This window comes from Ooceraea biroi, chromosome 7 (assembly GCF_003672135.1).
Source record: "Ooceraea biroi isolate clonal line C1 chromosome 7, Obir_v5.4, whole genome shotgun sequence".
In the NCBI taxonomy this organism is placed as follows: domain Eukaryota; kingdom Metazoa; phylum Arthropoda; class Insecta; order Hymenoptera; family Formicidae; genus Ooceraea; species Ooceraea biroi.
Genome location: NC_039512.1, coordinates 8,990,273 through 9,006,180, shown reverse-complemented (window position 1 = coordinate 9,006,180; position 15,908 = coordinate 8,990,273). Strand labels below are relative to the sequence as shown.

The window sequence follows — 15,908 nt, the reverse complement described above, 5'->3', positions numbered from 1 at the left end:
GGGAGCTGGAGCATCGATAACGACAAGGAGCAATTCGGATCCGCAGTTCCTGGAGACCAATCCTGGTCACCCTCACGACTCCGCACATAAACTATCGCGAGCGCAACTTGTAATCGCTGTATAAATAGCTACGCGTCTCACGACGCACGTTAGGATATCTGCGAGAGTGACGAAAAGAGATCACTAATCATCCATCTTGGCACGCGAACGCCAAAAGTAGAACTGTATATAGTTGGACTATAATAAATATTTATTAAAGGCGAAAAAAGCAAATCTCATCATTATTTCCTGCGACGATCACATGTACCTGCACACTCTATAATATATGTCAAGATCAAAGTAATCGGAGCTGATCTAGCTCTTTTACTTTAGATCTAGCTCTATATAATTATCTTAATATTATTTGCGATATATCTCAGAAATCTACACACGACCCCCACATAGTTATTAAATAAAAATTATTTAGAACTTCATTCTCTCTAACATAAAAATAAATAAGATTCGCAAGATGTTTTCCTTTTCTGCATAATTACCAAATTTTTTAAATTTCGTCGACTGAATAAAAAGTAAGCATTGCTCAGTAGACACTCTCATTCATTGGTATGTTGTATTTATAAACAAGAATGAATGATTCTAAGTTAATGTAGGAAGAATGTTCTAAATTTCCTGTATGAAAAATACAATTTTGGAATTTCTCTTTCAAAACCTTTTGCCCCCTCTTAAGACTTTTATAACATTTCATTTTTAAATTAATTTTGTCGATTGTTATAAAAAAGTGGAGTTTTTGTTGGGGAGGAGGGGGAGTGGCACTTCTCTATATTTATCAAAATTTCAATTATTTAAGCTTTTAAATCAACTAGAAAATATTGTTGTTTTTCTTTGTACATTTATATTTTGACTTACCATCACTCTATTTAATCTGTTTAATTGCATGAAATAATTTGTAAATTGTTTCGTATTACTAATCGATTAGTGTATGAAAAAGAAGGAATAAGGTGAGAACATCTGTAAAAATAAATTTCGCGAGCGGTGAGCATCTTTGGCGTACGATTGTACAAATATAATAATTACGTATGACAAATGTATGGCTTTTGAGGCCCACAAGAGCAGACAGCAGTTTAAAAGGTCGCATATAATATAGATATATATATATATATACTTTAAAATTAAGTTTATGCACGAAAATGCAAAGTGGACTCGACTGACAGATTACGAGCTTTCGATTGATTCGGGATATGATTTCTTAAGACATTAAACCGAGAGATTGGGGGGTGGGAGGTATTTCCAAAGGAGGATTTCCAGTACGTCTAACGTACAACGCAACTATCATTCAGATTACGTTACTTACTCGGCCGTGGATGTCTTTCGCGTTCGCCGCTTCGTTCTCTTTGATCCTTATCCTTGTCTTTCGTTTCCTTTTCTTTTTCCTTGACAAACGAAAAGAAATTTATTCTGATGCGATATAAAATTTGGATTTGTGCATGGATAAAAAATTAAAATGAACAGAATAAGACAACAAGGATTGGCAACAGGCAAATGACATTGAATTCGTCGCGATATTTAGCTTACTGGAGTCCAATGCATTAAGCTAACAATAAGATGTAATTTTCGTGAATTTTGTTCTTATTGACACACCTTGGCATCTTTGGAGATCGATGGGGCACGTGCAGGTTGACGTTTAGGCGATCTGCGATCAGTGACGGTAGGTCCGAGACTCTGGGAGCGTCCGGTCCTCGGACTGTTCTTCGGACTAGATTTGGTTCGCGGCTGAATCTCATCTCGATGTTCCTTGACATCCTCGCGACGTCGTGGGATCACGGGCTCCAGCTTTTCTCTCGTCGGAGAGGGAAGCAGTGCACCATCACCTTTGCAGAAGAAAATCTTTTTTTAACAAATGTTTATAAAATAAAATTAAAATCTTAAATAATTTCAATTTATAAACGTGACGTGGATGTTTGATGGAATTGTATTTGTTATTTTTTACTGTAGTTCCGCAACGGCTAATTTGCGAGTACGCGCCAAGAAAACAAGTATGCATCAAAGAATTTAATTAAATTAATTTAAAAAAAATTAATTATTGATTACATACCCACACCAGTGGTACGATCAAGGTGGTGGCGGATCAAGAAGTCTTTTCTTGCGCGAGCGATTGCTCGATCGTTATCCTACAAGAGCAATGAATGTCAGTATATGTAGAATACCATCGTAGGCCAAACATCTTCTCTTTTTTAGCTTCGATAAAAATCGATTGATTGTATAAAAAAAAATATTTAATAGGACGTTTGCATACCGTTTTAGTGTCATCCTGCAATATTCCGTAGATCGGTCTAGCCTGCACCGAGGATGGTCGACCCGCTGGTGGCATAGCGGTGACCATGCTGGCGATAGGCATTACCTTCCTCGTATTTTCCTTTTCTTTTTCCTCTTTCGTCACAGATCTAAACAATCGATTGAGAAACAGTCATGCGATTGTACGAGTCGAGTTGACTATCAATTCTTCACGCGATACGAATTGAAGAAACAAACTAGCCAACTACGACGGAATCATGTGTGAAGGTGCGAGCACGCTTCAATTTCTGTGAGTTGCTCTGTGAGGTTGCGAGTGTTTCTTTCTGTTTTGCAAACTCTTTTTCTGTGATTAACAATGTTTTTTTAATACATGATTTTCAATACAATTACGTATGAACGACATGTGCAAATCCAAAAAATGCTTGACACGTTTGTCGGTTCGACAAATGAAAATTTCGATGGCTTTAATAAAATTGAATCAGAGTGTTGCTTTGAAAAAAGATTTGCTTAAAACGACACATAGACATGAGATTTACAGTGCAGTTATGAACAGTGCACACAAAGTGCGATCAAACTCGCAAACGAACGTTTTAGAACGTTTTGCATATTGTCCCAAGTAAGCTCTCGTGTTACCTTTTGATGAAGAAATATGTTTACATGAGAGATAAAAACGCAAAATCTTGATAAATTTGCGCTATTTGTGAGAACGAATTTCGGGAAGAATTATGAGAATTGCAATTTGGAAAATTTGCGAATTAAATAAATTATCCCGTCAGCAGACACGTCTCTCGACAATGTCTAATTATATGCTTTTCGCGGAACGGATTCGAAAAGCGATGGATGTAGATCGCGATAATTAAATGGCTTTAACGAGCGAGATAGGAATCGCGCGATAACAACAACAACAACAACAATAATAACAAGAACACCAACAGCAACGACGACGATAACAACAATTATAGCAAACTCCTTGTTGGAAGTAATGATGGAATGTAGTGTACTGGCCTGGCAAGCGATAGGGCGTTGAGCGCATGGTTACTGGAGACTTGTTTCCACAGCGAAGCCTCGTCCTCGGCCAGACCGCAACCCCAGTCACGATGCTAATGCAAATGATGCAAAAGTGTCAGCACCTATCTGTCTGCATCGTTATCTTCGCGATAATCTAATCTACCATTGTATGCCACACTATCGTACAACGCTAAACCGATTTTAACGATCGACACCTAACTTTGATAAATCCTTGATAAGTCTTCATCGTTTCTTCTCCGAGTTAACATCCAAATTAAAATGTAATGTAAGCGTATCTTTTTTTGTCTCTCAATTTTGTTGAAAAAGAAAAAGATAATACAATATTAAATATATCCTGTAACATATTTATTTGAATCTATGATTTATTAATTAGAGCAGTTAAGCAGATCATCAGTGTTACATGTTTTGTAGTTAAGAAAATATGAGGAACATTAAAGTAAAAAGTCATATAATAGTAAAAAGTGCAATTTGTTGTAATGTAGTAGGTCGGGGTTGAGCAAAGTGATGATTCAGCGCAATCGCGCACACATTCGGCATATCACGAAATCTCTATCTATTAGATAGCTTCGACTGAAAGCTGTGTCGATTGTGCGAAATCAACGTGTTAACGCGAGTACATCAAGGATGTTTCAAATAATTGGGCTCGGCGAGTTTGTAACGTTCGAAAACTGAATTTTCGTCGTTACATCATACAGCAGAGGGACATGGTACGACAGAGGCAAAACATGCATGATCTCGACGATCGTTTAATAATCAGGTCGAGCAATTACTCCCATCTCGATACGCATGTAAGAAATATCGATACGAATGAATGAGCGAATTCGCGAGGGAAAATTTCCGGAGGCAAACTCTCGGGTTTGGGACGACGAGAAACAAAGTGACGCCTCCCATGAATTACCTTGTACTCGTCAGCGAGTCGCCGGAGTTCGATCATCTCCGCCGTGGGAAATGGTTTCACCTGCGATTTGCCCGGTCCCTTACCCGCACGGTCTGATATCCGCACGGTTTTATCATACTTTTTACTCCTGTAAATAATCAATGTAACGTGTAATTGTCGTACAATTGTCGCGTCTTCACACTGATCGGTTTCGTCGTAGGTGCTTTCTTATTTCCTTTTTTTTCTCCCATTTCGCTTTCTCGATATCGAGATTGATATCGAGGCGATTCTTACGTGAAAAATGATCGCGCATCAATCCGGTTAACAATCTGACCTGAAAGTTATCTTCAAGTCCGACAGGTCCTCGTCGCGCTCGTCACCCTCTGGTACCGCGCCGTCGATCGTGTCCGTTCCGATGCCACCCACGAGCGGTTCCAGCTCGGACGCTTGAACTCCTAGAGAATGCGCGAGAAGAAGAGACGCGTTTAGTCATCTTCATCCATTAATTTCACATTATAACGCAAAGTTACAAAGTTACGTGATTAACTACAACTAGGTTCACTTGAATGCAGCACTTGCAACGTATCTCTGCAGGACGTTCCGTACTTTGTTTAGCCATTATTTATTCTAGTGGAAATAGATGGTTACAGTAATGAACAAGTACCGTCGCGCTTGTGATTAAAGTCGCCGGGTCTCTTTTTGTGGACCGGAGCGAGTCCGGTAGGTGCCATACCCTGTTTAAGGGCTCCCATGCTCAGCGATTTTCTTGGCGGGCCCGCCGTGCCCGTGGGGCCTCCCGCAGCTGGAATCGGCGCCTGGGTCTCGCCATTCATCAACTGCTGTTTCCTAGGCCAGGCGAATTGTAGCCGATATTCAGTACTGATACGGGATATCGCCTTGCTCAACTGACTCGGTGGCAGTGCCGATGTTACGGTAACTTCCTGCAAAAGTGCAAAGTCCTCTTGTTGCACGTGCGAAGGAGATACCGAGATTCGGGTCATAATGGAAATGATCGCGTACCTTGTCAGCTACAACGTTCGAGTCGATGACGTCTATACCACCGCCATCCGCCGCCGTGATGAATTCGTGTGTTCTGTAAGCGAGCGCCGGGCATTTTTTCCGTCTGGGTAATGGTGGTTCCAGGGTGGGCCCTGCAAAGTTTATATTATCATTACATCACCCTATCTCTTTCTCTCTCTTCTCCTGATTCGAAAAATTCGAGATATCATTGCTTCCACTTGGTATCTCGATTCTACGTAATTGTATTTCATCCTATATAGCATCTTATATTCAAACATGCTTTCGCGAGAAAGCAATTTTGGTAATTATGCAGAAAAGGTTAGAGGACATCCCCCTGAATAATCCGCAGAAAGTTCTAGCCGTCGCTCATGTTTATTAAAAAGTTATTAACAGTTAAAAACCGTTTAATAATTTTGCACAATTTTTCAGCTGTCCACTTGCGAAAGCAAGAGTTACGGGTTACTCAGAAGGATGACCTCTATAATATGTGTCAAGATCAAATCTTCACTTCGTGTGGACAGTCGAAAACGTATGCTAACCTATTAAGCTTTTTTGTTAATAATTTTTTAATTAACAACAAGCGACGGCTCACCTTCTGTGAGTTACTTAGGGGGTATCCTCCATAATATGTGTTTATTCAGGTCAAAGTAATTACAGCTGATTCCTCTAATTTGTATAATTACCTCAATATTATTTGTGATGTATCTCAGAAACTACACATGACCCTCATATAGTTGTTAAGTAAAAATTACTTGGAACTTCACCCTTCATCATATGTCAAAATGAAAAAGATCTGCAGCTGAAGAGGTGTAACCTCTTCTGCTTAATTACCGCAATTTTTATTTAGAACTCAGAAAAAGAGAAATTCAGTTACGATTATATACATTTTCTTATAATTTCGCGTTTTACTGATGCTTACTTAGTCGTACTTCTCCCACACAAAAAAAAACTCAACTGAAACTCGTATTTAGGAAATAATTATTCAGATAATCGATGAAATACAACACTGAAGCTAAAGTCGCAAACTAATTCCGCAACCCTAGATAATCTGCTCTTAATTTCACTTTTATGCTGCTTCGCTAGTCTCGGTGACTAAGGAGAATTTTTAACAATCGAGATATCTTGGGAAAGATCCGATTGACCTTTCGAATGTTATTCCAGACAAGAAAAACATCGCTACAACGAAAAAAGCGTGAAATTACAGAAGGAATTGCAGGAAATTGTGTAATACTTGCGGCATTTGCGAATTTAAGCAGCATGCAGGAAAGTTGCTGGAAAGATATGATTTTACGGTGATATTCGATGCCCGTTCGTTTTTTTATATGCATTCTCCTCTTCAGCATTTCCTTCGTCGGTTATTTTCTGTCACAAAGTAAAGTTAACTTAAAAAAAAAACTATCTCTTTTCACGACTTTACTTTCCAAACTTGAAATTTCATTTTTATTCTGCTTTAGTTTTCTAACTATCTTGTTATATGACTCTTCCAATTGTTCACTAATTATATAAATCACGAGATGGTTCGAACAAAAGAGAGGGAGAGAATTCGAGTTTCCGATTTTCGCAAATGAATTGTAATGATTAGTTTGAAGAAAGCCAAAGTAACTCGCCTGTGCGAAATAGTTGATGGAAAATTTGCGCGGCAATCGAGAGATCGATCCTCCCGTTTGTCGCAAGCTAGTTCCGTTTCAGGTTGCTGAGACTTTATCCAGAGAATTCCCGTCTACTTTATCCAGAGGATCGTGTGACGATAAATGATAGGTTTGTGGTTTCCACAAACTTGTCCATTTATTTCGTTCCCCATTTAATTTGCAATCGACTGAACTTTCCGACTTGTCGATTTCGAAATTTATTATTATATATAATTTATTATTGTCGATTATTTCGAAACTGGCGATGCCAGATAATGTGACGCAAAATAAGAAAAACTTGATATTATTTATTCATAAAAGAATAGGAATAACTGTTTATTATAATCGTCGTTTGAAAATCGGATACTGCGAACAAACATCTGACGTCTGATACGTAATTTAACAGTAGAAGATTAATGTTGAATCCGATTGGCGTAATTTAGTATATTATCATGATGCGCACGACATTTCGATCGCGCGTTCTTGAACTGATTGCAACTGATAACGAATGCGATTGTATGCGGGCATAAAGCGTTCTTATTACAGAGTTATTACTTGCTGATTATTATCTACACTGTGTACCGAATATAGGTATTATAATGATGTGAAGTGATATCTTATACTTGATATCTTATACTTGGAAATAATATTTTAATGCCAAATATTGTATATATATTTTAATGTCAAAAAGCATTGCATTGCAAATTATACGTTAAACGTACAATTATCCGAAATCTTAATCGTCGAGTTATCAAAAGAGATTCATTAACGCGTGGTTTCCTATTATGCGCACTGTCTTTTAATCATTCAAACATAACAATTGTCGTTCCGTAGGAAAAATTGCAATTTTTCCGTATCAATATATTAGATTTAGAAAATGTTACAAGTTCCGATTTTCTACGATGGTCCATTAGACACATAATGCGAGAATTAATTTGAGAGTGGTTGATCCTGATTGTTACTCCTCTCCTTTCATTTATATAATAATAATAAATGTATAGACAAATCAATTGTAACGATTAATCGCTACAATCGGCCTCAAGTCCAAGGGGAACATATATGTATCAGTAGGCAAGCGTTTGGCGAGTTTCGTGCAAAGTGAAATAAAATTATCATATATTGCGTGCGCCTTTCTACATTGGATAAGTCGGTCAAAAGATAAAGGAGGTATCTCGATATCCACAGATGCGGGAGTGAGATTGTCGATGATTTGTGGTCACGACGAATTTGCTTCTAAATGGATTTAACTCGAACGCTATTGAATGGCGTTCCCTTGCGTAAAGAATCAAAGATTGTCGTTCGATTCAAAATTCTCGCAAACGGAATTTTGCTTCCTGCTATCGTTTGACGGAAGAAAGGACGGAATATGTAGTTTTACTAAAGTTTAATCAATAAAATTTCAAAATTTTCTGACATCTTGGCTTCGATAATTTGTTACGAGTTATTTTAGTTAGTAGTAACAGTTTGATATTTCTCGAGTCACCTGCACATCTTTATACACAAATTCACTTGATGGAAATTCAGTTAAAAAATGCTTTCTAATATTCTCGGTTTCTCGGTTAAAGCACGAAGGAAATATTTCGTTTAATAAACGAGATATAAGAGTATCGTTAAACATGGTCGAAGCAGAGTTGAACACTTTTTATTCACACTCTAATTTGCATGATTTACGCTTTGCGTTTTGCTTTATGCTTTTAATACAATCTATGTACCTATATCACGTGTACCGTAATGTACAATAATGTACAATGTGTAGATATTCTACATGAATACATCGCGCATTTCTTTAACATATTGTCGACCGCGCGAATAGCCTGACCATACGCTGGACACCATGCATTTTTGCAAGTGACATGTAGTAATATTCTTAAATTTAAACACCCTTAAAACAAATAGCTTCAAATAATAAAATAATGATTTGATATAATAGAAAAAACTGCGAAATGTTCCCGATTGGTCGGCAAAGTATTAAAGTGTCTGCTGGGTAATAAGATTGCTACGATAATATTGATACATTTTTTTATGTAGACGGACACTAAAGGAATTTTTCATTATTCGACTACGAATAGCGATTGTCATCTACAATTATGTGGCGTTTGTATCACGAATATCGTCAGCCATTTGTTAGCCGATTATACTATTATTAGGGGATTTTAAAAAGTCAGTGTTTTATTTGCGGTTTCGCAAGATCAGTAATTTGGCAATTTGCCAATATAATGTATTAAAATAAATAATTTGGAAATGCGCTTTTTTGTTTCTCACAAGCGAATCAAAAATTAAATTTCCTATTTGAAAAATTCGCTCAAATATTCCATTTCCGATTCTGCTAAATCATAAAAGATATGATCAATTAATAACGATTGCGATAATTGCGATTCCGCAAGGTCATTATTGATGATTTTAAGCCAAGGAATGATTATGCTTGTCGTTGCATGAATGCGAGCATTAAAAAGGAGAAAAAGATGTGATAGAAGTGGATAAGGAGGAACAATCTGCGCAACCTAATTTACCAATAAGGGATTACCTACTAGCAATCACTCGGATTAAATCGTTTGAAAAGTTCTTTCAGGTTCATACAAAGTTGGATCCTCTGTTCCAATAGCTAATTTATCTAATAAAAATTACGTGGAAAGCGAAAGAATTTTTTGCAATAACTCACTCATATCAACACCATCACTGTTTTCATCTCGACGAAAATAAGAAGAGGCTAATAATGCACATGATTATATCTAACGCATTCCAACATACTCGTACAAATAATATGAAAATAACGTATGAATAATATGCAAACAATATGCAAAACATCATATACGTATGCAAAATGCAAATTGGAATAAACTATAATGGGTTTGCGATCTTGGGAGAAAAAGAAAAGCGCTATACTCTCTCTCGCTCTCCCCCTCGTCCGATGAACAAGTTGACAGCTCAGCTACAAGCCTTTTTTGCCAGTTAGCAAATCAATGACGGGTACGGATAATAGCAGCCAGGAGGGTTCTCTCCGAGGTGTCAAGTGAACGAAAACAATCCGAAGTGAAATTCGAGTCTCTGCATTTGCGTTAGCTCCGTTCGAATCGTTCATCTTACCTTCGCTGTTCTCATCCTCAGTTGACTTGGCCGATTGTAGCTTCGCGCTCGGTTGCTTCGCTGCAATCAAAATTCGCAGCTGGCATCGCATTCTCTCGTTTTTCTCTTTTACTTTTTTCTTATATCTGTCTTTTAACGCCTCTCATTTTTCCTTTTTTCTTTCCTTTCTAGCCGATTAACTGTTTATCGTGTTTACGATCGAGATCGTGTATAGACCCTAATCTCAACATCAATTGGCATCAAATTTCGGATGTAACGTGTTTGTATGCGTGTATGTGTGTCTTGTGGTTAGAATCATTTATTGTTAATTGTTTGATTATAATTATTAATCATTGTAATCATTTGACATTTTTTTTGAAATGTTCAATTCTCATTTTAACCGTATCGCGAAATTTTGGCAAACAATATCAAATAACAATCAAAACGGTCACTTCAAGTTCAAGCAAATAAAAGGGAGACTTAAATTACCGTTTTCGTTCAAGTTTTTCGGGAATCGGTATACTATTATTAAAAATGATGAGATGCGATACCTACAAATATTTTTCATTCGACTCATACATATTGCTCACATATGTATAAATTGTTTCTTTCTTGATCGATCAACGTACAATAGTTTTATGTGGAATTTCATAGCATTAAATATGATAAATAATATTTTGAAAATTTACATTTACGCGTAACGATCAAGTGGCACAACGTTAATTAACGCTCCAACTCGTCCAATTGGTGAAAAAAGGAAAAGTAAAAGAGGAACGTTAGTGAAAGATTACGCGAGGAAAGTGTAAAAGGATAGAAGAGAGAGTAGGAAGGAGGGTTCGATCGTTCACGATCCACGATCGCGGGTTTACTTTATTTTTCAAGATTGGAAATGAGCGTCGTCGACGGGATGGAAGAGTTAACGGGGCGGAATTTATTGCGGCCAAATTGCCTCATGTAAAACGAGGTCGCGAGAAGGATCGTGCAAGATCGTGGACAATTAAATTCGAGCAATGACTAGCTGAAAAATCAATCGGTGGAAATGGATTCCGACATGAATCTCGAAATAAAATGGCATTTTTGCACTTAGTCGTGCATCAGTGCAGACGGTGTTTCTATGAACAGATCCACCGATTTGATTAACAGCTGGCATCTGTTTTTGAGAACTGACTCCGAAATGGATCCAAGTTGCTGGCAAATAAAGATGCGTATCTAGTCTGATTGAAGCGTTCACACACAGGGACACATCGGTATACATGGGGCAAAGTGAAAATTTTACAACACGAACAGGACATATCACGTAAATTATATAATGCGGCCATCTAAAAGTGTCGTCAACACATGTGTGTACAATATATAAAAAGAATACATTATATATATATATATATATATATATATAATGTATTCTTTTATATATATATATGTATATATCGTAAAATTATATGAGAATATAGTGTAAGCAATAAACGGAGAGAGTGTGTGTGTGTGTGTGTGTGTGTGTGTGTGTGTGTGTGTGTCTCTGTGTGTGTGTGTGTCTGTGTGTGTTATGTGTGATGGTGAGCGAGTGCGTCAACGATACCAGTAATATAACATGAGTAAACAAGATCACTATAAAGGCACACACTCTGTTACGAGACTAATATGTAAAGAGAAAAATGTGAATAGTTTAGCGAGTAGAATACTTGTGGGAGCGTGTACTGGAGTACATACGTATACATTTTAAGAATGGAAGTTTCCTCTTATTAAAATATTATCGTTAAAATGGAGTTGAAACAACTCAAATGCGCGATGGTAGACGAAACAACGCGTATGGAGCCGGTGAATAAAATCCTTGGATAAATCGGCCAATTCACGCTCGAATAAATACGAGAGTTTGCTATAGCGCATTAAACCTAAACAGCAGACATCTAATTATGTGCACGTCTTTCTCCTCAATAAAATTTTTCATATTCGAAATAAATAAATCGCCCCTAATCTGAACATTTACCTAATATTTTACACAGATACACGTAATACACAAGCAAATTTATGAAAAAGGTAATAAAAGTTTATACGCGTAGCTATTATGCAAAACATTACATAAACATTACATCATTAGTGCATTTGATTTTTATGCTCTTTGGCAGGCGAATTATTGCTTGCTGTTTAGGATTAATATTTGCCAAAAATCACTACGACATGTGTGTGCATGTGAATAATTGTCGTAATTACAAATCTTGTACTTACTCGATGGTGGTTGTGGCGCGCGTCGCACAACCATATGTTCCTGCGGTCCTGTGTACTCGTGCCATGTGTACGTGCTCCTATATTCCGAATGAAGCTGCTGTAACACGTAATTAAAACACAGTGCCGTGTTAGAAATCATCGTACAGTGGAAAATCTGCTCAATTTCAAACCGCGCGGCGGGAACTACAAATTCTATACATACGCTTCTATTCGTACGTGAATATAGTTTTTTTTTATTTTTCGATTCGTTGCGGTTTTATGTGTCAATGACACGTTACGCCAATTTCTGCTCGAGAAATTTATTAATTTTTTTATGAAGTTATATAGTATATCCAATTACTTTAATTTTATTAATTTTCATTAATTTTAAGTGACAAGCTTAAAAGTGACAAAGAAATCTATTTTTATGTCAGTAAAAGAAGCAAACGTTCTTCTGGGTTTGATTGAATTTGAAACGAGTACAGGCTTTCAGACAATAAACGGCATGTTCCTACACGGTTCCGCCGTGAACCGTGCATAGACGACTATCGATTCTTCGACGTTTATTTATTAATGGCAATGTGGGACAACGTTAACCTTTACTGTAGGTCGCCGCGCCCAGACGACATAAAGCACATTTCTTTTTCCTTTTCCTTCCTTGATCGTCAAAGGAAAAGCCAAAGGAATAATTACTGAAAGATTCTTGTTGATACATAAAAGAAAAGGAACACCGTGTGAGAAAGAATATCGTGGCGAACAATCATTGTATCGATGATTAATAAAGTAAGAATCTCCGAATAAAATTCCTGAGAACGGGAAACCCGTGATAGACTAGATTATTATTAAAGAAAATAGGTACGAAAGTTATGGTTAATTTTACGTGATTTGTACATTCATAGATTGATGGATTTGTTTTGGATACTCAAAGCTGAAGAACGACTCTTGATATTTTTCATCAAAAATTAATGAGCAAAAAATGATTTAAAAAAGTTACAGTAAGGAATAGTTTTTGATAGTGAGATGTTTCGCATTTCTAATAGAATAGAGTAAATATATGGAGAACAGTCAAGTTGAAGAAAAACGGTGGCTGCCATCAAGAGTGATCTCCACTAAAATTTGTCAATAGGTCTCTTGCATCGCGCGTGATGTCTACACGAGTCGTACGATTTTATTTGCCACCAATATTTATGTGTTTCCTCAGTACAGCTTGATCGTATAACTTGGTCGTCAGGCTCGAAGCCAATTTTTATTTTCCTTCCGTAAGATATTTCCTTTTCATAAAAGATATATACGTATCGAAGCATGCAGTTTCTAATCCGAAAACGACTGTGTGATTTAATATCCTAATCAGGGCACGCGTATTAGTTTAGTCTTTAAAGTGATAGCTAAATAAATAAGTAAGTGAGAGGAGGCAATTAAGATACGGAGATATGCACTGGCGGATCTTGGGAGAGGGGGAGGTTTCGGGTTAAACCTCCTCCCCCCCTTCCAAATAAAGAAATCAGTTTTGCTAAATTTGTTTGAAAAATCTAGGACGAAAATGCGTGATACTAAGAAAAATATTAAACCAAATAATTTTGTCAAACCCCCGCCTCCATTATCGACATCAGAATCCGCTAGTGGAGGTATCTATCCCTACATTTACCCATTCGTACTTTCCTTTTTCTCTCTCTCTCTCTCTGACATTTTATTTTGCCACAAAGTAATTCTCGATTGGAGAAATCCATTTTCTCGGCGGATGAGAGGAAAGTGAATCTTGTTGCTTTCTTCGCGTGTCAGCGGCTGTCGGGAGTAATCGTCATTGGGAAAAGATAAGAAAAGGAATGGCAAAACAAATGAATATCGATGACGCGTTCGAGTATCGTTCATGATCAAGAATGAAAAAGTTATAGCGCTAACTAACGAGGAAATTACATCTACTTATCTCTTTGTCAAAAGAGAGTTTTGTTTCCGTGTCAAGTTTATGAAATAAATGCACAAAGCTTCAGCGCTAGCCGTGCCTCCGCATCATCCCCGCATAATCGTCAACGTCCAAGTAGCTTTGAAGTAGCCAAAATTGTATCGTAATCTTCATTATTTGCAACATTCGGCTGCCTGCTCTGATCCATGACTAGAGATTTATTTCAAAGTTTGTTCCAATTCCAGTAGTAGGAACATTGCATCATAATACTTCTCACGCTGCGCGTACACTTGGCGCGAGATACTACCATGCTTCTTGATTATTTTTAACTGTTTCTTTTTTATTCTTAAATTATTTCCACAGGATCTGGCGAAAAGTGCTTAGGCTGATATGCTGAGTGCATCTGAAGATGCATTTCATCCAAGTCCTTTACTGAATCCAAAGAATGCAAAATGTCCCGATAGAGACAGGTGACAAAAGAATGGGAGTTAAAAAAAATTCTTAAATTAGTATCGATGAACGAAATTGATTTTCTATAAAGATTGCATTACTGTCGCTCAACAATCACGTGTGTGTGTGTGTATGTGTGTATGATCAAATGTGACGCGAGAAAGTTTTGCGACTTTTTACTAGCGCGCTTAATCATGCTTAACAACTGAACGGCACGCTTGGACCGCATACTTGCAATGTATGCACTCGCAAATTCATCCACCTACTTTAATGACCAGTTCGAACTTTGTGCTCCGCCAGTAAGTTTATCTCGCGCGAATATCGAATAATTCTGCTTTGCTTAAGTGTATTTGCAAGATGATACATGGTAACCACGTGTACAGTATTGATTGCATCGTTATTTACACGATGTCAGATTACGTTCCCAATAATATGACGACAATTAAATACGTAAAGTAGATTGCAATTTAATTTACACAATCACAAAAAATGCGAAAATACAGTAATGTAAAGTTATATATTTTTTGTTAATTAAACTTAATAGAAATGGAAAATAAGATGTAATAAAAATGAGTAATCATTATAACAAAATACCAGACAAGTCATTTTGACTCTCTTGGTAAATCTAGTGTTAAAGAAGAATCATCTTGATACATCGGCACAATCGTGCCGACATAGATGAAGCAAGCAACGGAGAAGAAAACATTGGCAATTTTAACGTGAAAGAACGAATAATATCGTTGAATCGTTAAACGTATGTATTTTGAATAGGCTCGTGTGTAAATACGTTTCGTAAAAGACAATGTGTCACATGACATGCAATGCAAATATCGACAAAGACACGACGGTGGCGCAGTGCTGGTGCTACCTGCAGAGATTGACATTTTCCGTATAAAAACGGTCCCGTGTAAAATTCTTTCTCGTGCATCTCGTGCGACACCGCGTCGAAACGAAATAGAACGCCTAAAGGGCCTATAAATAATGTATTAAATGCCGGACAAGCGTCAATGTCCAGGTATATATTTACATCAAGTTCCGGCATTCAGCGAGAGCGTTAAAAGTTCAACGTTTACCAAACGAGTCACGGCAATTCTCTGTCAAATGTAAAATGTTCAAGGTACACGTAATATAGTAGAATATAGCAACATTCAAATATCGGAATATATAATTCGTGTAATCTCTTTGCGATATCCGGCAATCTTCAATTCCACAGAGAGTATCGTTTCCTTATTAAATTGCTTTTTTGAGCTTTTGCAGTTTGTTTTCATATTCACGTTGATTCAAGTACCTCTATGTTAAGAGGCTTTATACTCTGAAATTAGTTGAAACCTTAGTAGTTCCAACTGAAAGATTGACAACAAATGTTCGTTAATGACAAATATTTTGTCTGCTCGATACAGAGATTGATTAGCAACGGCAGCAGCCTAATAACAAAATGTACATTTTGCGA

At 37.2% G+C, this 15,908-nt stretch overlaps 1 protein-coding gene across 12 annotated transcripts in view; it reads right to left on the bottom strand.

Moving 5' to 3' along the window:
* Window positions 1-15,908, bottom strand: part of LOC105282341 (nascent polypeptide-associated complex subunit alpha, muscle-specific form) — a 45,133-nt gene that overhangs the window by 15,075 nt on the left and 14,150 nt on the right. For 5 of the 12 annotated variants that reach the window (XM_026970931.1, XM_026970936.1, XM_026970937.1 and 2 more), the window contains exons 2-12: window positions 12,130-12,226; window positions 9,928-9,987; window positions 5,216-5,346; window positions 4,860-5,136; window positions 4,530-4,650; window positions 4,217-4,343; window positions 3,295-3,389; window positions 2,291-2,438; window positions 2,090-2,165; window positions 1,636-1,865; window positions 1,349-1,427 (exon numbers count right to left, since the gene is read on the bottom strand). In XM_026970931.1, the coding sequence (XP_026826732.1) occupies window positions 1,349-1,427; window positions 1,636-1,865; window positions 2,090-2,165; window positions 2,291-2,438; window positions 3,295-3,389; window positions 4,217-4,343; window positions 4,530-4,650; window positions 4,860-5,136; window positions 5,216-5,346; window positions 9,928-9,987; window positions 12,130-12,226 (1,441 nt within the window). The remainder of the gene's footprint in view (window positions 1-1,348; window positions 1,428-1,635; window positions 1,866-2,089; window positions 2,166-2,290; window positions 2,439-3,294; window positions 3,390-4,216; window positions 4,344-4,529; window positions 4,651-4,859; window positions 5,137-5,215; window positions 5,347-9,927; window positions 9,988-12,129; window positions 12,227-15,908) is intronic. The other 7 variants (XM_026970932.1, XM_011344241.2, XM_026970933.1 and 4 more) reach the window with 4 other exon arrangements.